This window comes from Tubulanus polymorphus, chromosome 2 (genome assembly GCF_964204645.1).
Source record: "Tubulanus polymorphus chromosome 2, tnTubPoly1.2, whole genome shotgun sequence".
Classification (NCBI taxonomy): domain Eukaryota; kingdom Metazoa; phylum Nemertea; class Palaeonemertea; order Tubulaniformes; family Tubulanidae; genus Tubulanus; species Tubulanus polymorphus.
In genome coordinates this window covers 575440-598133 of record NC_134026.1, presented here as the reverse complement: position 1 = coordinate 598133, position 22694 = coordinate 575440, and the positions used below count along the sequence as shown (strand labels likewise).

The 22694-nt window shown below is 36.3% G+C and overlaps 1 protein-coding gene across 4 annotated transcripts; it reads left to right on the top strand.

The window, feature by feature from the left end:
• Nucleotides 1–46: 46 nt before the first annotated feature.
• Nucleotides 47–21694, top strand: LOC141898375 (uncharacterized). Of its 4 annotated transcripts, none has more exons than XM_074784231.1 (20): nucleotides 47–132; nucleotides 7324–7513; nucleotides 8869–8957; nucleotides 10889–10995; nucleotides 11473–11744; nucleotides 12566–12752; nucleotides 14113–14238; nucleotides 14600–14741; nucleotides 15212–15345; nucleotides 15499–15525; nucleotides 16279–16386; nucleotides 16840–16984; nucleotides 17066–17217; nucleotides 17530–17631; nucleotides 17970–18086; nucleotides 18437–18531; nucleotides 18916–19075; nucleotides 19328–19469; nucleotides 20073–20194; nucleotides 20364–21694. In XM_074784231.1, exons 1-20 carry the CDS (start codon nucleotides 105–107, stop codon nucleotides 20589–20591), a joined length of 2673 nt encoding a protein of 890 aa, XP_074640332.1. In that variant the 5' UTR covers nucleotides 47–104; the 3' UTR covers nucleotides 20592–21694. The 4 variants fall into 4 exon arrangements, with proteins under 4 accessions (XP_074640332.1, XP_074640328.1, XP_074640330.1 ...); XM_074784227.1 differs by lacking the exon at nucleotides 47–132 and adding an exon at nucleotides 1367–1667; XM_074784230.1 differs by lacking the exon at nucleotides 47–132 and adding an exon at nucleotides 5005–5274.
• The last annotated feature ends 1000 nt before the right edge of the window (nucleotides 21695–22694 follow it).

Here is a 22694-nt window from a genome sequence, read left to right as displayed (position 1 = left end):
GATATTCCGACGTTTCATGGCTCAGAATTCATCATTTCAAAGATGGTGGACGTCAAACATAAAAATCATAAAATTTAGCAAAAATATCGATTAAATGAAGCTTTATGGAAGGAATTAGTGAAACAAATGGATGTAAGTTCCATTTTCCGTTATTTCGACGCTGGCTTAATAATTCTAGCTTTAAATATTCCCCAGATATCCTTCGTAGTTCCAAGGAAAATGATTTGAATAATGAAAAATTTCAAAACCTCGCTTGCCAGGGCAAAGCTGGGTATATGTCTCAAAACGTAAACAGCACTTCAGCCCATTGCAGTGTTTATATCTCAACTAATGCGCATTAACATCAAAGCCTGTATATTTCCAAATATTTTGGGCCTCCTTAATTTGAGATCTGATTCTAGGCCAAGGTCTACAATAATGAGATGAGACGTTATTTTTTTAGCAAATAATTTTTGGCTGATTTAATATTGGGTGTGGTAAATTTCTCACATCATTTTCCAGCTATATTCATGTGTCCCATTCTAGGGATAAACAATTTTTTCATGAAATTAGTATTATTTTTCCTTAAATTGATTTGATAGTTATACAGGTCGGCGTATGGAGGTTGGAGCAATTATCTTTGTTTGTTCACTGCATCAATATGGAGTAAATTGATAATTGGCATTCTTGATAAAGCGTTGTAAAATAGGTCTAGCCACGTTTACACCATCCCTAATTAGTACATTTTGATTTGGCCCATACCTGGAACAGGACCAATTTAGAACGGACTGTTCCAGACATATGCATTCACGCATGTTTTTAAGCTGGCTGTTATAACTGCCACTTATTAGATTTAAGGCTATGATTGACAGGCAATTAACGATAAGTTTCTATCCACACACAGAGAAATGTTCTTTCTCAATTGTGTAGAACTTTTGGTCAGTCTACATTGTATTGGTCAATCTTTTAATGGAACTGACAAATCTAGAACAGACTATTCACTGATATAAATGCTTGATCCGTTAAAGTTTGAACAGACTAAATTTAGAAAATTGTATGATAAAGTACAATGTGAATGTGGTTATTAACTGTGAAGTTTATAGTTATAGAACCAGGTGGCGTTGTGTGCCTCGGTATGTAAATTACTTGAACCGGTTTTAGATATTAAAACATGTGGTGAATACTACCTACGATGTTCTACATAGACATCTTATCGATGATAAGAGATTAAAGTAGGCCTACTGTTGTTGGGATAAAAAGGGTTGAAAAGTTAGCTTGGCCTCGAGCCAGCAACACATACTGATGTTTATCAGCTGTCAAAGTATTTACTGGATAGGAATGGGGGTACCACTTCCTAGAAGTAATTTGTAATGAATATAATAAGATTGACCCAGTAAAATAGCAGATAACTAACCACTAGCACCGGGGTGTTAGGCATTTTAACCGAGTACACATAGCCGAGAGGTGTACAGCGATGATCCTGGTCTTCACTGAATTCATAGCTGTGAAATATAATAGACCACGCCGTGATTATATAGTTCAGTACAGTATAATGCCTGTCACTACCGGTAATAAACATTCCGCAGAAATCATGGGACCAAAACTTACAAACAGATCGACCGGTAATATGATCAAGAAGAAAAGTTGTTCGTGTTTTACGTTTTTGAGTAGAAGTCGTTTAAATTCAGGTGAGTTGGTTTAAAAAAGATGGTTAGATTTAACTGAAATACATTGAAAGATGTCAATCAGTAATATGTAGCTCAGGGTTAAGTAATAGTCTAGTCGTCTTTCTTAGAAATGAGTATAAGGATCTAGAGGTATCTGTGAGTTCATCTCGTGAATGCAAACTACTTAGCTTTTCTACAATATCTACCGTAGTTGATGAAAAAAAGTGTTAGTCGAGTCGTTAGCCCTTGAAAATCGCTTCTCAGAAACATGAAGCAGTTCTTCAGGTTATATAGACTGTGATGTAATAGATGCAGTTTACACATCATTTTGAACAGTAGTCAAAGTCTGATTCCTGATTAATCTGGCTTGCGCTTTCTCTAGGACCTTAACTTCCAGGGGTTAGTTCTTTAGACGCGAACCAAACTCGTTTTCAGGGTCCAAAAATACTATGAATTGAAGACTTGCTATCAGTGAATGTCTATCAATCTTTGGATTCTGATGCAATCATGAAACATGATGAATAAAATATCTACATTTCATTCACAGAAATAATGAGCTGTTCATTCTTATTTGCACAATCATCAAAAATTGAATTTCCGTATTTCAAAATGGACTGTTATTATGATATATTGTAGTATGAACTTCCTCATGTTTAGTGTATTAATGTATAAAGTGGAATAGAATAGAATTAATCAAATCAGAATTAAACTAGGCCCGTACTCGTGACCCATTAAATCACAACGTTGACATTCAGTAAGGCATTTAGTAAAGCCTATATTCGAAAAGAAAAATACTAAACAATTGTAGCTTTTGATTCGGGTTCTAAAGCGTGAGTTTCTAGTTGAGGTTTCTTCAGTTGTTTTATTGCCCATAAAGTAAAGGCCTATTTAGGGGCTTAGTCTCGATGGAAGTCTTGTAAACGATCTTACTGTGAATTGTGTGATTGATAGTTTAATATGAATATCGCATGTTGATGCGATATTATATGAAGCATCATTTCAACTGACAGAGTAGACAGTAGACAGTAGACAGGAGACAGCATCTGAAACTGTTGCTGTACGCGACATTAACATTTCTATAGATATAATGATAATGGGGTGAGAGATGTCTGTAATCAAATCTGCCGTATTCGAAATATGATCAGGCGAAACACTTGATCTTGACTTGTTTTACCTATATTTAGCCAGCAGAAACTGAAACGAAACTTTTTATAATCGATTTGATTCTCGCATATGATGAAAAACTGGTGATACCGGTAAATATAGAACTTTGTTAGAGAGAGACAGAGAGAGAGAGGAGAGAGGAGAGGAGAGAAGAGAGAGACTTGATGCGGCATCATTTTATGTCAATCACTGCAGGCGGCTGAATGTATTTCCTAGCAACCGCAGATTAAACGACAACAAATTCAAATAATCGTCTATAATCTAATTCACTCACCAGGAAAAAAACAGCGTTAGAAAAACCCCAAAACATTTATAAATTTCACGGATGAATATGTATGAAAAAAGATGCTGTTTAACGAAACTACATCAGAATGGTAATATCTGTGTAAATAGTACGATTGAAAGTAATGGTAGTATCAGTGATAGGGGTAAGTCTAGCGCAATCAGTCGATATTGTCATTGTTTATATGTTTGAAACTTGTCATCAAACGTAACTGAATGTTTCTAGTATTTCTGTCCGTCGTAGCATGGACACTGAATCGTTAAGTGATCAGGTCACAGGCCCTGTCCGTACCTGGAAGATGCAAAATCGTAGTACTTTTTTCATCGACTGATTTATGTCCGGCACAGTCTGGTGTTTGATTCCTATTAGTTTTCGTATAGGGTCAATCATCTCTGAATAAATAGCATCTGAAATATGAAAATCTTTGATAAATAGTAATAAATAGTAATAAATAGTAATAAATAGTCCCAAGAATAAATTTTATCGTAGGTAAACTACTGACATGAAGCGAAATTTGAAAAATGTTTCTTTTTCTTCAAGTTTAAGGACTATGAAGGGTTTATGGGGGGACGAGACGTAACATTCAGAGGTCAATTACCCCGGTTAATATTGATGTAGGATGTGATATAGCTTCTTCTTTGTCTGTGACATTTAAAACATGAAATCTAAATCAGTAAATCATGTCAGTACAGACTAGACAGCTATATATGTATGGATATAAGATGTTATGATGTTAATAAAGCCTTACGGGAGGATGGGTTTATTATCAATCAATATCGTTTCAAGGCATATTTTAAGCTTTTTCGTCTAAAATGCATTTTGTACTGCAGTAGTTTTCAGCCGGGGAGTGGTTTAGGATTACGAAATAAAAATAGATGAACAGTCTGTACTCGATAGCGGACAGATTCACTATGATATCGTAATTCGGAATCTTCTATAGAACTCGGCGTTAAAGAGGTTGGAAAAACGTTAGAAAAAATGTCCGACTAGAAAGTAAGAACCCGGAGTAAGAATTTTTCCAAATAACTTAAGAAGGGCTTAGACACGTGCTGCCTGATATTAAACAATTCACAGTGGTGGCAGATGTATCATAGATTTGTATATACTCTCCTCACACAAGAAGAAGCTTTCTCTATTTCTGTTTCTCTCCTTGTAAAATTCTCTCACAAATCACTGGAGAAATAAAGATGCGTAGAACTGCGGGAGCTACCTATAAATAAAGTACAGGATTATACCTGGACGAATGAGTTGTAAATTACGACTGGTTAAACACAAGGAGAACCACCGATTCTAGTGCTTCCGAGGGTTTCAACTACAAGCCCTCGAAAATCTCTCAACTTTAGAATAAAGTGTCTGGTACGGAATGTGAAGTTTTAAACTCGACGATAAAGACAAAAAATATCTGTTCACAGCTGCAATAATCGTTTTCTTATCATCAGTTTCATGGAATTCGGTTACGTGATTCGAGACTGTTAGATTGGATTTACCGGTTAGACTGGATACACTGGTAGACTGGATACACCGACCTCTGTTTCAATTGTAACCTTTAACAAACGTTATACGCCATTCGTAAGGATTAACATTCAGAGATACATAGAGAATTCAACTGTTCACAAATATGTTTTCATCTGCTTGTATTCGGGACACGTTGTAACAGTATTGATCAAACCACTATCGACTGGGGCTAACTGACTGCAGCCAAATACAGTTCTCATAAAAAACTGACTTCTCACAAAATCATACGAGACACGAGTCAGAGTCATTTGTGACATCAGTTTTGCGATTGTTAGTTTCGCGTGGTTGCGATATTAATCAGTAGAAATGGTTCATTGTTTACCGTTTTCATCATTTTATTGCTGATTTTCGCTGCACTAAATGATGACTGATTAGTTGGTTTTAGTCTGTGAAATAGATAATTTTCACTTAATCGCTATCAGTTTGTGCCTGGAATATTGAATTGTTAACTCGCATTTGGACGAGCGAGAGTTCAAGGATATGAATTTGATGGGTTAGGATTCAGGAGCAGTAAGGATTAGGTGTAAACGATGGATTGGATCTCTTGGCTCTGGTTGGGCGGAGTATTCAGTGAACAGAACAATAATGATAACAGTCACCAACAGAATCCGACGCAGAAATTGGCGCGACAACTTTGCGGAAAATTTAATGAGGATGCAGAAACCGGTGAGGCGTTCCGTTCCAGCTCTTTAATCGTCATGGCTGACTGGCAGCTATCTTGAATACATTTACTGTCAATAGATGTTATCATTCCTTCGGATGAGCCTTCATTATGACTTAATCTCTGTCTCTAGAAATCTTAAATAATTCTGGTTAAAAAAACTCTGGTTTTGTGAAGTAAAGATCACTGTTTGGGCATTAGTAATTTTACTAAAAATGGCTGACTGGTAGCTATCTCGAATAGACTAATCAAGATCTTGATCACTGTCATGAATGAAAATATCCAAGGTCAAATGTTTGGTCAAGTAAAGAAGCCTGTAGAATCCGTTATTAGATTAAGGGTATTTAGTTGCCGCGTGGGCGTGTAATGAAGCTTTTAAAGTGTATTTGATGTTTTTGTTTTTTTGAAGTCTGATATCTACTTTATCACTTTAATCTCATTGATAGAAACCGCACCCTTGTATTGTGCATACTGTTGGGAATCCAGAAAAGCCACTCCCCTCGTCAACACCTCGTAAACACCCGCCATTTCTATATCCTTCATTTTTTTCTATGCATATCATAGCTTTCGGCCAATTTCTATCGAATGTCTGTTTTTTCCTTGTATGGTAACAAAACGTTTGCCTTTAATGTATATCCAGGGTAATAAAACTGGCTGCATATTAGAATGATACAAACCCAGATATTAAATCATCGATGTCATTATAGGTCAAAGTCTCGGGATCCAATGAATTTACACGACTTACCTGAGCTACAAGTTTTAAATAAGTTAGATTTTTATAGGAATTGTCAAAATGTACGAATTATAGAATAAAACTTCGGTGAACTAGTAATGAATGTTAGGATCCAGGAAGCGTAAACAACAATAAGCCATAGAGTAATTAGTTATCATTTTTTGACAATTAAACCACTACTAGAGTCGAAGACCTGTATCATCTACCCAATCGCCAAATCTAATTATTCCCCCAATTTCTTAAAACTTCGATTTCAAATTTGCAATTCCACATTAGCTTATCCCAGAAATACTACATTTTTTCGCAGGCGTCAAATAATTTATTAAAATGAATTTTCTTGTTCTTATTAATTGCCAAATTTTTACTTTTAACAATCAGAAAATGAACCTGAACGACTTTGGCAATTAGTCAGTGAAAAGGGAATCAGGACATGACGATCCTGTACAAATTACAGGCTTCACTTAGAGATAAATATGAGTATTTTGGAATTCATATGAAATGTTAACTTACAACATGAGGTGCGTTATATTTATTTGAAAATAAGTTATTTTTTGGCTGAATTGTCTTCAGGTGTGTCGCCTTGAGTGTTGAAGTGTTTTGCTGGTTTAATTAGTAGCCTTGGTTTGTGTTTTATGGTGTAAGATAATTTCATTAACGATACCGTGGTTCATCTTGTCATTCCTCATCACATTTAATGATTGCGGTTACCGTCCATTAGGAAGCACTCTCGGACTCCTCTCACATCCTCTGGGGTTCTTGGAACATATTTGGGAAGGACAGTTTCTGATGTTTTGTTTCTGTCAGATGATATTAGAGTTTTCCAACCATCAGACGAGTATAGATGGGTCGGTAACCACTATAGATGGGTCGGTATTAGATTCATGTGATAATTACATTTTAAGTTGTCCTAGGCAATTATTCATGATGTTTGCAACATTGCGTGGGTTGTCGTGGAAATTTTTTTATTCGTAATTTTACATTATTTCGAATCTGGGATTATTATGATACATGTTATACGATAAAGCTGATCTACCTCAGATATCACCTGATACTGATTGTAACATTAGAAATCTTTCATAACGATTTCTGGTGTCGGCTTCGCGCCATTTCTAAGGATGAAAAAATTGTCTAAAATCATGAAATTGGCTTTAAGTTGTTGGAACAAATGTGGGCTTTTTGACTACGCAACTGACCTCGGACTAACAGATCTGGACTACTTCCTCCGAATCCGACAAGATTTTATGGTCCATACACAGATTTCATCGTATTTTGTGAAGATATTTTTGTTATTTTAAATATTTTCTTCATGTAATATTTGTAGATGATGAATATGGTGAAGATGGGATCATCGGTGTACTGCTGACTAATGAAACAATCACAGATAGTAATGGATTATCTCTCGGTTTCGTTTTCGCTAAATCACGCACAATTTCTGTGGCAGCGTTTCGTGACATTCTGAAAAGTCAACTTTTTACTCTACCTGAAACTTTCACATTCCGTACCAAGGAGGGGTAAGTGACAACGCGTTTCGACTGTTTTCATAACTAGATCGATTCTGAACTGATGATCATCTCTTAACACCTGTTGTGAAACTTGTTACAGCGCTAAGTAGGGGGCTGAATTGGTCTTTTCTTCGAGCACCTGGTGATATTAACATTCTAATTAGTTTCTACATTGTTTTCAATATGAGATGATTCTGAGCTATAATGAAACTTGCTACTCTGCTAAGTAGAAGGTTCACCTGCATTTTGCATTCGATTTGTTCTACATTTCAATTAAAATAAAATGAACCCATTAGGAGTCACGCCATCTGGTGCAATAGCTAGTGTTGCATGTTTACTGCACGAGACATGCCTGACACTTTTCCTCAGCCGCAATTGTGAAGATGATATTTCATGTTTATTATGACCCTCAATAGTTTGCACTGTTTGTCTCTTGTTTCTTATGAATATTGCATTTCTGAGGCAAATAACGAATTACCGATGGTATATCAGATGTCCTGAAAGAGTTGATTTAGTTTGGAGTCTACTGTACCATCCAGATATCACTCTCAAGTCTATAGATCTGACTTGAGCGGAGTCTACTGTACCATCCAACTCAGATATCACTCTCAAGTCAAAAGATCCGACTTGAGCGGAGTCTACTGTACCATCCAACTCAGATATCACTCTCAAGTCAAAAGATCAGACTTGAGCGGAGTCTACTGTACCATCCAACTCAGATATCACTCTCAAGTCAAATGATCTGACTTGAGCGGAGTCTACTGTACCATCAAACTCAGATATCACTCTCAAGTCAAAAGATCAGACTTGAGCTGAGTCTACTGTACCATCCAACTCAGATATCACTCTCAAGTCAAAAGAACCGACTTGAGCGGAGTCTACTGTACCATCCAACTCAGATATCACTCTCGAGTCAAAAGATCAGACTTGAGCGGAGTCTACTGTACCATCCAACTCAGATATCACTCTCAAGTCAAAAGATCCGACTTGAGCGGAGTCTACTGTACCATCCAACTCAGATATCACTCTTCAAGTCAAAAGATCTGACATGAGTCGAGTCTACTGTACCATCCAACTCAGATATCACTCTCAAGTCAAAAGATCTGACATGAGTCGAGTCTACTGTACCATCCAACTCAGATATCACTCTCAAGTCAAAAGATCTGACATGAGTCGAGTCTACTGCACCATCCAACTCAGATATCACTCTCAAGTCAAAAGATCTGACTGAGTGGAGTCTACTGTACCATCCAACTCAGATATCACTCTCAAGTCAAAAGATCTGACTGAGTGGATGGAGTCTACTGTTTTTACCATTTGAAATCATGAAGTGTTACCTACTATTGGTGTTTTTTTTTTTGCAGATGGCCAATTTTACTGCATCAAGAGAACAACTTAAAACTGAAGCACATTCTTACAAAAGAAAACGCAGTAAGAATACAACGAGCTTACGGTATGAATAGTGTAATTACTACAGTCAATCTCAACAGTCTCTTATTTCTATCATTGCTGATAAACAGCAGTGATATTCATAATTCTATAAACACGAAACAGTAATTAATTGAAACATCACGCCTCATTTTTCTCTGCTTCCTGCGCGGATATTCTCAATACAATCACAGTCAGTTTTCTGTAATTCTAGAAACGCTGCATTCTTTTTTCGTATTAAATTATGCAAACAAATGCCGAAGTTTCAAAGCTTTTTATCCTGGTATCTCCCCAGAATAGTGAGAATTAGGCTTAAATTTGTTACAATTTGTAGTCGTATAAACTAGAGTTTAGACTCTTGTTCATATGTCATTACTTTAAGAAGTTTTTATCACCATTGATAAAACATTAACAAGTCCACACATAGACCTAGTAAATCTTTGAACTGGGGCTAAATTTTCGATGGGTGCTTGCCCCTTTAAATAACCTTGCGGAGAATGCTAGTTTTATGCGCGTTATACAATTGTATTTTCTGAATATTGTTGAAAAATGCGGATACAATTCTGAGAATAATGATGTATTATTGCAGACATTCACCACTGTTGCAACGAGCATTTTCTTCTTTCATCAATGTCATCATTAAATACTTTGGGGAATATAATTTTCTGTAGAAAACGCCGGCTTTCCCGAGACTATTCTATTCTGATCCGCGAGACAACTGGCATTCAGAAAAAAATATTCGACAGTTTGTGTATGCAACCTTTCAAAAAGCTATTTGGCATTTCATGTATTGTATTTCTGGTTGCGTTCTAAGAAGTCTGAGTGAACTATACACAGAATCAGTTTTATCAGTTACTGTTCTGTATTGTTTGTATATGATATGATTATTACTTTATTATCAAAATACTGATGATGTATCAAACATCTGTTTCATAATCTGAGATAAACTTTTTTTGGGAATGATCCCTGAATTGTGAAAATGAAGAGAAAATAATAGTTTGATGATAGCCTGAGCCCGGTTTTATAGATCGGTATTATCCTCAACCCAGGGGTTAACTCAATTTATAATGAATTGAATTAGCCTCCGGGTTAAATTTAATACCAGTCTATAAAACTTGCTCCGTCTGATTGTTTTTAGGTCTCTCTATATTTATTGGTAATCTTGACTTTCTAACTCTATGAAACTGGACCGTTGTGGTAAACCCAGGGCACCTGTTGGTATATCCTAACGTGTCAATCATATTGTCAGAGACCTCGTATAAGATGTAAGACAAAAATCTCTCTCACGCCCCTGTTCTCTCCGTAGTCTCTCTCTCCATGTGTTAACAATCAGTAATAAATACACACAAAATAAAAATAGCATGAAATTAGACTAATTTTTAATGATCGAACAGCGTCATATCTGTGAATAGAATTCATTGCGTGATCTCGAAGAAACGTGAAACCGATTTTCTTACGCTACCAGAAATTTGGCTAATGGGTATAAATGATATTCTATGATAGCTCAATCTCGCTGCCCTGGGAAACAGAGCTGCAACGCATTAAAATGTTTTGTCGTTTCAGGTATTTAGTTCCGAGGGGAACTTTTTAAAACTCTTTTTCGATCAATTTTGTCTTACTATAATATAGAATATAGATTTGATGCTGATGAATATTTAGATCACGTCTATGAAATATGGATAGTTGTAAATAATCGATTTTCATATTGCCTGATGTTTCCCTCGAGCATTCCTATAAACCCTATAAACTCTTGTCTTTCCTATTCTTTGGAGAATATAGAACTCGATCTGTTCCCCCCCTCCCCCCCCCCCCCCCCCCGTGTTCCACTACACCTCCTTCTCGCAAATGTTTTTACTCGCAAATGTTTTTACTTGTTTGCGGCTTGATTTAAAACTCTACACGTTTTTCTGCTTTCATCGTTTATAAATCAAAATATTTTTATTTCTATTTTTACAGAGAAACCTCGAGTAGGAATTAAAATGCAGTCTGGCTCGGCGCTAGGGTTTGTTTTTGTCTACAGCACATCATCGTTGAATGTATTAAGAGAAGAAATCAAAGAACAGGTGAAATATAACCACAAAAAATTCTCTGTATGAATTTTATAATTTTACTGGTTGCGACTTCAAGTTAAACTGTAGATTCTAATTGAACTAAACCACTGCGAAAGGCTTCGCAAATGAAGATTGTCTCAGTATAATTGCCTTCAGACCTGATGATGAACTTTACAAAGTTCATCGCTTCACTTAAAGGGTTCCAACAGATCTGGGAAATTCGGGAATTCCAGATTATTTCCCTGTTGGCAAAATTAGTGAATTCGGACTCGTTTCCCAAAAATTAGGGAATAATTCAAGGAATATGAATCTTGTTTTTCTCGCTGTCGATGAGTGGCGCGAGGAACCTCTCGATTAGAACCAGCATTACTGAGGATATCTTATAATCTAATAAGGGAATTACTGGTCAAGGGTCGGGGAAATATCAGGGAATTTGGGATTCTCTGATCTTAATGATTGAAGTGTTTATGATCTGTACTTTACTTGTAGCTCGGACACATAAGCGACTCGGCAAAATCAAATTACCAGTTCCTTGATTGCAACGGTTGGCCGATATCCGAAGACCAAGAGAATCAAATGGCAGTATTAGACATATTAAACGAGGCATCCGTTCGCATCTGTGGCGAGGTATTTTCGAATGAGATAACGACAGATGACTGTAACAGTGCCGGTTCACCGGGCAGTACGGCGAATTTATACTCGGCAATAATGCCTTCATTATCAGCACCAGCTACTCCTGTATTAACACCTAAACAGAGAAAGTAAGTTTATATCTGAGGAGGGGAGGGAGAGGGGAGAGAGGAGAGAGGAGAGTGGAGAGGGGAGAGGAGAGAGAGAGGAGAGAGAGTAGTCTGAATACCAGTCGTTGTTACAGGTTCCCTACAACAAGTTGTTTGGGGAAGAACAACGGCTAGGTACTAGACTAGGAGAGAGAGTAATCATAGTTTCTTGTTAACTGTTGTGTCATATCATGTAATATTGTATGACATGATATATGTATATATAAAGATATAGATATTGCTAGTTTCTGGTTTCTGCTTAGATAAGGATTGTTCATGAGATAAAGACGTGATTACTAACGTATTGTATGTTGAGAGGCTGAAGCTGTGAGGAGTGGTTTTTTACTAGCAAATCATTTTCTTCCTTTAGATTGAATAGATGAATTGATAGAAGATTCATAGATGAAATGATTGAAAATGTGTCTTGATTCGGTTGTCAAACGCATGTAATTCAGATCAGTTCAATCTGGATTTTGATCTAATTCAGTTATCATTCTAATTCATGGTCCGCTTATGCATGAATTAATTTGAAATATGATTTGCATTTCTCATCGAGCGACTTAATTTCATTGGTTCCAAATGATTCACAAATTACCTGGATCCAGTTCCACAGTTGTGAGTTAGTGTTAACTCTGAGTTAAAGGTAGTTCATTTTCAATGAGTTAACTCTGAGTTAAATCTAAACTCAGAACTGTGGAACTGGGTCCTGAATTCAATTGTAGGGAAAGCAATCAAAGGTTTGGAAACTTTTCCTTCAGGTTGAACATATATGTTTAATAAGTCTGTTATATTTTTCTCTGTAGAGTATCGACACCCAGTCGACAACGAACGTACAGATCAAGTAAAGATTCCGAACGCACTATACAATGTTTGCCGTCGAGTACAAATAGGTCTCATCAGATATTGATCAGTTACGTACGGGCCGAAGCTGCCCAATACGCCCAAGATCTGAAACGCTGTCTCACTGAATTAGGATTCACTGTCTATCTCGTAAGTACCGGTAAATCAGCATTAACCCTTTCCCATCGTACTCCAACCGTATCACATTTACGGGTAAACTCACTCGGTAAGGTGCTGTCCTCTTTAGGCCTAACTGAAATAAATGGTTGAAAATTATGATTTCATCGATGTACAAAATTTATGATTTAGGGGGCCACTAAATATGGCCCCAGTCTAGAAAGGGTTAACCCTGTCAAGATTTGAAGCTATAGTCAAATGTTTGGGAATGAACTACCAGCAATTTAAAATCTAGTCTCAAATTTAACCCTGGGTCCAGTTTCATGAAAAGCTTTAACTTTTAAATCGATTTAATTTCTTCATTAATTCAGTTTATCTTAAATCGATTTAGGTCTTAATCCTTTTTGTGAAACTGGGCCCTGGAATCTGTTATATAGGCTGATTTTAACTTAAACTCCCGATCAAAGAAAGACCTGTGTCCTGCTTTCTTGTAAATCACTGTACGATCTGTATTTAGCGAGGTATTTGTAGTACTAAGAAATATGTATCTGTTATATCAACAACAGTACCGTACTCAAACATACTGTAAGCGATACTCGTTTCTTTGTCTAGAAAAAACAATTTGATTCATAACATTAAGATGGAAAGCAAGTGGTTGGATATATTATACTGCTACTAAACATTCCTGCCGCGCTTTGATTTGTCATTTTGCCATCGTAAATATTATTAGTGCAATTTCTGCTCGTAGGTTTATAGCATCGTAAACCAACACTAGTTGTGGCTGGGTTTGAAATAGTTTCTTCTTCACTAACAACACAATAATCATCATCACTGTTTGCTATCAGTGTTGCCGCCGCGGCCGCAGCGGCCGCTGCTGCTGCTGGTGCTGGTTACGTGGTATTTATGTTCTGGTGGTGTAAATGAAGAATCATTAACCACATGCTGTGAACTGAGTTCGGTAACATAATCAAAAGTAGCTCAATGCACCATCTATATTCTATTCACGCAAGCTTTCACATTCAACCTATCTTTATTGGTGATATCAAAAATATCATGTATCTTGATGATGTTGAAATAAATGAGTTAAAGTTTGTCTATGAGAGAAGATCGAAATCATGCATAGAAAACATCTATCCACTTGACAAGACTTGAACGGAAGCCTTCTAGTAATAACGACTGTGATTCCTGAACGTGACTAATTGTAGTCAAAATGTCGAAAGAATATTTGCCCAAGGAAACATTTCTGACATTCATCGTCTGGGATTTCATATTAGCAGTGCAGTAAAATTCATTTTGTACTGGTTTCATATCCATAACAGTATGAATAAAAGCCTAGTTTCACCTTGTTCTTAAACAGCCTGTTACATCTGTAGTTTTCATGTATTTTTTTCAGGACATTCACGAGATTAAAACCGGTATTGATTGGCAGGATGCCCTGAACGATGCCGTCAGTAACTGTGAACTTTTCGTACCACTCGTGACTCAGAGTTACGGTGAAACTCAATGGACCAATCGCGAGGTAGGAAAATAGAACATTTGATATTATCATAGCCAGACTCTAACGTGGAAAATAGATGATAAAATCATTGTCGATTTATGTACTTGTCCATGCCTGACTTTGGTCTAGAGAGAGTCTGAAACTCGAGTCTTTTAAAAATGAATTTAATACATAAATTTTGGGGTTTTTTTCTTATAAAATTTGTATATAATGGAGTTCAATCTTGTTAAAGAAAATTTGATATTCAGGATTTAGTGTGGAATCATGTTTTTGGAATGGCCTGAGTCAAAATTTAGATTTTCGTTACTAAAAAGAATAGTTAGGTCGATCTATTCGCAATAAAGAATAAAATGTTGCAAATTGTGTCTGGTTTTAATTTCAGGTGAAATTAGCCGATGTTCTGAATAAAGTGATAGTACCGGTGAATTTTGGAGATGTTTGGCCCCCGAAATGTCTTGCTATTCAGTTTGCCACGACGCAGTTTATCAAATGGTCGAACGACCAGAGAAATAGAAGCATTAAAGGTAAAATATCTTTGATGAGATCTTGTAAGAATATATATCCGAGATGAAAATTTTGATTTGATTTAGCAGAATTTCTTCATATTAACCCTTTCAGTGCGATTACACCGCAGTGCGGTGTATGAATCGGTGATGGATTTTGCTAGTACTAATTAGTTTTTATCTCTATTGAAAGATGGCAGCACCTGTCAAACATAGTGAAATATTAGTAACTAACGATACACCGCGCCGCGGTGTAGACGCACTATAGTGGTACTCCTGTAATTCAACACACTAGGGTGGAATTTTTCAAAATTTTCAAATTATCTCCAGCACTATAGGGTGTTGATAAGTCAGCACTGCAAGGGTTAAAAGCAAAACATGAATTTTAAAGTTAAAAAAGTTGAAGCATTTCAGTTTGATGGTTGTTAGTCAACAGCCGACATTTTGTGGTCTCATTACTGAACGGAATCTAATCGTTCGTCATTTTACAGCTCAAAATCACACCGGTTGCAGTCAGGATGTAAATTCAAACGAAGAAACTCATAAAGTCGTATCACGAGAATTAGCTGAACGTTATAAACAATACGTGAAAGCCGGTAAAAAACATACAAGTTTGAAAAAACAGGTATTTTACATTCATCTGAATATTATTATTATTATTATTACTCGATATTCTGACTGACGTTTGATGTAATTCCTCGACCGCCCTTCGTCTCCTCTCTTCCGTATTGTTTCATGTTGCCGTGTGGTAATTTATTCCTGATGATACCTATTTCAGGATGGATTATCGCCGCATACTCGTAAGGTAGCCATAGATAATATCTGTCCTGTTGTGCTGGTCATTTTTCATTCACTGATTTTTAACATTCTATGAGTAAAAAAAAACCCCGAACAATACCGGAATTTTATAATCTTTGATTTCTTCTCAGCCGGGGGCGAAATCAGAATTGGTGATTGATAAGCATCTTCAGTGCTGGGAATGAGTCATTTAGAATTTAACCAAATTAGATCTCCATAACATCATTTAAACTGCAGTTGCTCTGAACTGAATACTCGAAACCCACGCTAGTGAGCTGCTAATCATAATCATAATACGGTTTAAATGTTGTTCTGGATTCATGAACCTACATCAATGTCTTCCAGATCTTCAGATTTAAATCTATTCCATCAATTCTGCTCTTCCCGTGGTGATAATTTTATGTGTGATAATTTCTATAATACCAATACCGTATTGACTTTATGTATTTGAAACTCTATCTTAACGGAATCTTAATTCTCATCAATCTTATTATTATTATTAGTATTAGTTTTTAGTGCTTAACGCGACACGTCGAACGAAAACCCATCACGAATAAAATCAATTCTATCGATGTCCTTCAACCTAATCCTTTACATTTACCGATAATAACAGCTTAATTGGGATCTTATTTTAATGCTGCGATATTTAGTTCATTCTCATTATTTGAATTCATTTTCTCGTTCTGATTCTAATGATTTTCCTGCGCGTGAGTTTACAACAAATTCGTTAAATATGTTTCTATGATATTGTTATTTTTAGCCGTCGTATGTTCGCTACAGTTGGGTATCTTCGCCTGCCTATGCAAATACGGAGCCACCGATGAGACCTCTAGTAGTCGTATCAGTACACCCAGAACAGAAAGAATTTGTAAGTAATAGTGGCGAATAATTTTACCTAAAATTCAGAAGTGAACCAAGGTTTATAAGGCAGGTTTTGATCGAATGTATCCCAGTTCCGAAATATTGATTCCAGATTACAAACTTTCTACCAGCCACTTCTATCAGTTTTACAATTTACAAACTCTCTACCGGCCACTTCTATCAGGTTTACAGATTACAAACTCTCTACCGGCCGCTTCTATCAGGTTTACAGATTACAAACTCTCTACCGGCCGCTTCTATCAGGTTTACAGATTTTGCCTTTCCTAGACAGGTAGAGCGTATTCTATATGAAACAAAGAGGATTCTGGAATTGGTCGAGTCCAAAGCGAAAGTCCAATGCCTTATATTTCATAATGTGTCGAATATGAACTAGAATGAATTTTGACAGTTCGATTTCAATAGATACCGAGGTAAACCTGTTTATATTTATCTCTTACAGGGTCAAAGACTGAAGGTATTGTTTGAAGCGAAAGGTTATGATGTTTGGTGCTCGACGGAAATGCTCGATGCTGATACTGAAATGGACAGTCAGGAGCCGTTATTTTCACAGGACACTCGCGAAACTCAACTCAGCGATGACAATGGTAATTATTGAATATCCTGAAACTGTGCTCAGAGTCAGAGAATTCAGAGAATTCTGATATTTCTGCCATGTTTAATTACAGATATTCCCCTGTCACCAATAAGTCAGGAATCTACATGCAGTATTGGAACTCAAAACCGTTTACAACTTTTCCAACAACGAGCTGATGAAGCCGGAGCCGTGGTGTTCGTGCTTTCGAGGGCATTCGCTGCTTCAAAAACTTCTAAACAACAAGTACGTATTAAATTTTAGTTTAGTTACCGGTTTATCCACCGCACTATTATAGCAGCACCTTACTGATGCTATTCATTAAGACCGGCTTAGATGTATATAGATCCCTCCAATAGTATATATATACCGGTAGTATTGTAAATAGTTGATGTATATATATTTTGTTACGTTTTCATTCTCTAAATTTTATTCACTTCACTCAGTGTTGTTTTGTAAATATTTGTATATACATGTGTAATAGTTTTCCTCCATATACCATGGAAATGGTTGGAGTGTAAATAAAATCGTAATCGTAAGACATGTTTGTCATTTTAGGTTTTCTATTGTGAGCACAGGAAACGAGTTGTACCTTTAAAGTATGAAGAGTTTTGTATGCCCGGTTGGATGAGTATGTTAATCGGAACCAGTACACTTGAGGTATCCTTAACAATTTATTGTTGATTTCTTTAACAGATCAGGCTGGCCACTTACCTGGAAATCAGTGAAAAGTCAAGGATTTCTTTTCTTTAAAAGATTCAGGGAATAATCAGGGAATTTAGTAAAGAACTAAAAATCGTCAGGGAAATTTGTTGAGATTGCTAGATTCCATCTAAAATCAAACAGTTTCCATTTATATCTTACATATTTTACTGTGTTAATTGATAGGATTCTTAGAAAGATCAAGTCAGGGAAAAAGCAAGTGAAATACAAATGGCCAACCTGACAAAGTTTCGCTATAAAGATAATGAATGTATTGTGTTTGTGATTTTTGTTAGAATTGTCGGTATGAGGGTTATGAAGATTCTCTCGTATGTCGCGTGGCTCGAGCGTTAGATCCCACCGGTGGAGATATGGTCAGTGAGGAAGTGAATGAAGCTAAAATCACTAAAGCTGTAAGTTACTTATGAACATCCATGTTAAAACACATTCACTGCCGGCTACGAATATACTTGCACTTCTGGTTCTGTCAACAGTGCCACACAGGAATGACACAGTTCATGATTGGCTGGCGATGTGAACAAACTCAGCTTCATTCTCAATGCTTAATTTTCGGGCAAAAGCTGACTATGTTGCGTAAAAGTCAGTTAAAGAAACTACCCAAGACTTGTAAGAGTTTAAACCAGTGAATAATAGATCCAATGTTTAACTTGACCAACTTTTGTGCAACTTACCCCTGAATACCAAACAATCTTACAGGTTTCTAGATACTTGACTAATGAGCACCTTATCCATATATTTGTAGGTATCTCTTTTAAAGAAAGCTGTAAATCCTGAAGGTTGTATTTATATATCTGGTGGAACGAGGTTCTATTATCCACAGTCTGAAGCTATTTGCAAGTTAGTATGGATTCTGAATCATTTAAACTGACAGTTTTCGCTGATTCTATATTCACTGTTTGATTGTTTAAACTGACAGTATTCACTGATTTTATATTCACTGTTTGATTGTTTAAACTGACAGTTTTCGCTGATTCTTTATTCACTGTTTGATTGTTTAAACTGACAGTATTCACTGATTTTATATTCACTGTTTGATTGTTTAAACTGACAGTTTTCGCTGATTCTTTATTCACTGTTTGATTGTTTAAACTGACAGTTTTCGCTGATTCTTTATTCACTGTTTGATTGTTTAAACTGACAGTTTTCGCTGATTCTTTATTCACTGTTTGATTGTTTAAACTGACAGTTTTCGCTGATTCTTTATTCACTGTTTGATTGTAGAGCTATTGGTGAGAACTTGGCTAAACTGGATAACGTATCTATAGTAACCGGTGGGTTTTACGGAATTGGAGATGTCGTCGGTCAGAGCTTCTTCGACGCACGACAAAAAGAGAAGAAGACACCGGCGACATGGCACGTTTTACCGGTCAGAGATGAAAAGGTCAGACCTACTTCACATCTGCAATATTTGTTGTTTCTCCTTGTTTTCATACTGCTAAAAGCTGGGACGATTGGTGGGAATATAATAAACCTTTCGATTGCTGCATTGCAGGACTATGAAACTTACGAATGTTTAAAGTAGTTATGAAATACTTAAGTAAAATGAGTGTCAATGAGTGTAAATGAGTAACATATCAGGTGATCTATCACGTGTTTTATCATATGTCATAGTTAAGATGAATATTTGTTGTAGGATTGTACGGAAAGAGCCAGACAGAATAGAGATAAAACCTTTCAGATTGTTCCGTACGGAAGTACAGCATTTAGTGGTGATTCTGTGAGAGAAAGAGAAACTATTGTATCTCGAGTATTCGAAATATGTATATTAATAGAAGGTATGTGCTATGAAAATGAATGATTCCACAATTGATGATATCAAAAGTTTTTGATAATCTGACATTTTTGAGATTTGAGAAACAGTAATAATTTAAAGTAATCATTACTGTTTCTCTGTAGATGAGATTTACATATATCCATAGGCGTCCCCAAGGGGGGTGCGGGGTAGCGAACGCACCCCCTTTTCGAGATAACTAACTTCTCAAGATACTATGTAATCAATGTTCAAGATTTTTCTTGCAAATTTAACTAGTCTTTTACGTCTAAATGATTCATTTAGAGCCTGGAAATGTCTCTAAAGCCTCCAATTTTCAAAAAGTTTTTTGGGGGAGGCCCACCAAACACCAGACATTGTGCTTGGATACTGGATTGATGCTAATTAGAACCCCCTATGAAAATTCCTGGGGACGCCTATGAGGTCTCGATACTTTCAGAATAGAAAACTTTAGGTATCATCAATTATTGGATAATTCGTTATTTTCACCATTGAGAATACATCAGTTCATCCGTCGTTATTTTCACCATTGAGAATACATCAGTTCATCCGTCATGTCTTTGATATTGCTGTGATGTAATAATTGATTTTCGATGTTTTTCCGAAGGTGGTCCCGGTGCGGCTCACGAAGCTGAACAGTTCATTTGGAGCGATCACAATGTTATACCTATTCGTGTGACTGGTGGTGCAGCAGGCGGAAAGTTTAACGTACCGGAAAAAATATTCGAAGTAAGTTTTCAAATGATAGATTTGCACGTTACTTCCAAAAAAAGAAAGTTTGGTGTCGAGGACAGTAGACTTTGTTCATTCAAAGTGGTGCCAGCCTGTTTTACCTGAAGAAGCAGATGGAGTATGCATATAAAAATGACAATTTACTATGTGATGTTGTTTTGTTCAGGTTCCTGGTGGAGTTTCCGCTGAAGATTGGACAGTATTAAGCGACAAAAAGGCGACGCCGGAAAAGATCGGACAAGTCGTAGCACGAATCGTACAAAGCTTACAACTCACTCTTAAACTATACAGAGACAATTTGAATCAAACTAGAAAACGTAAACTAGGATTGAGTCGTCGGCCGCAAAGAGTCAGTTCGATAAAGACGTTTATTTTACCGAATACGATATCGTGATAGGAGTGAAATTCTGTCTGGATGAAAAATAAAACACTGCTTTAGAACGGTTACCTGTGTCTCGTAGTGACAACGCAGTATGTGTCCTGCGCGCGCATGCGTGATGAGAATCCTGAGAGATGAAACTTAACTTTTTAGAGTAAAAATGATGCTAATACTCATCGATAACGGGATAAATGTAATATGTAATCATCGTAGATAATAATGATACTTGTACGTGTATGAATAATGTCACTCTTAAAAACATCTTTACATTAGAAATTACCACTGATAAATCTTTGGAAACTCTGATAGAGCTAAATCAAAACAAGCAAATGTTGATATCTATTCAGCTTTGTGCGCATTAAGTTTAGTACAGTAGATTCCATCATGGACTCCAAAACAAAAGAGTCCATTAACGCGAGAAACTTGAATAGAAGAGTTTATATTTGCGCAATGTTTCGGCTAAAGACTATTAGCCATCATCAGTCGTGAGTCCATGATTCTACCGCTCTAAAGTTGGTTCGAATTTCACATTTTCTAGAAAAACTTTCAATTCCCCTGATCCTCAGTGAAATCAATGATATATTCACGATACAACTTTAAACTGAGTAGGGAAGAGTCTATTGTAGTACGCAATGATTACCATTTCGGGCATTTAATCTTGAACTGTTTTTGGTTTGTGCGGATCATGGCATTTTGAATACTTCATGACAAGTAGTGAGTTGAGATATTTATTTATTTATGTGAGAGGTTTGTAAAATGAGGTGATGGATTTGTATTTTTCTAAATTCAGTCCTGAAATAGTCAGATTGAACTATCTGGGAGTGTTCTCAATCAGTAATTCTATATTTTACATTGCAAGGAAAAATTCGTCAATTGATCTAATAAACTTCAATATTTGGGATGATCGATATTTTGATGCGGGGCTGTATTTGATGTATGTCTGTATGAAATCTGTTTATTGAAATAATTTGTAAATTCATTAACTGGAAAATGTTATGAAAGTTCATAATGTGAATATTAGAAAAGATCGGAGAATTATTATTTTGTGTTGCATAATGAATGTGTGTCGGAAATACAGCTATTTTATGAAAATCAAGATAAAATCAAATAAAAACATTTAACATTAATTCATATTTCTCTTTTACTATTGCTTTTCGGGCTAGAAAGTAAGGGTTCTACATTGTATGTTACAGTCGGAAACGCGAGGGTATCTGACCAGTACTCGAATCTCGACCGTGAAGTGCTGCCCCTATATATAACAGTAGCGGTAAAAATGTGAACTAACTTAATATTCACATGCCAGAGTAATTTGACTAACTCTGGCACGCGAGTATTGCGTTAGTTCACAATTTCAACGCTATTGTTATTCATAGGGGCAGCACTTGGCGGTCGAGATCTGATGTGCGCGCTTTCCCATGATGAAAAGAAATTTTTTCTAAATTGTTCAATCGTCCGCTTATTGTTGAATAGAAATGATTCTCGGGTTATTCTATCCGATTTATCTTGGCTTGGAATAAGAGAATAAGTTCCACAATAAGAATCATATTTCACCAAATGAATAATCGAGCCGTCGTGCGGTATCCTAACACTAACTCAGCTAAATTCTTAGGATTTCTAATTATGATAATCTTACCGATATCGGCTTGTGTTCTGATATAGAAAGAGCGCTACAAGAGGCAATTAGTTAAGTTTATAACTGCAATATTACCATTACAAGTACCGGTAAAAAGTAGGGTTTTCAATGCTGAAAATTCAAACTTCATACTAATAAAGTGAAGTGTATGGAGTTGCATGGTACTTACTATAGTGGATCATCGTTGATACGAATCTTGTGGACAAAAGTGAAACGTGAAATTGTCGAGTATTTAACGGGTTTCGTATTATCCAAATCTTGATTGATATGAATATGTTAACTGGGACATGCTGGAAATCATCGTAATAAACAGGTTTTATCTTAAACGAATCAAGAAGGTTCAACTGTATCGTGTTACAGATAAATTAACATCAAAACTGAATGAATGAAATAAATGCACAAACCTTTTGTTTCTGAAAATAAATTCAACTTTTAACGGAAAAATGATTACACGGATATCTAGACTTCGTCCATCACGGAACGAT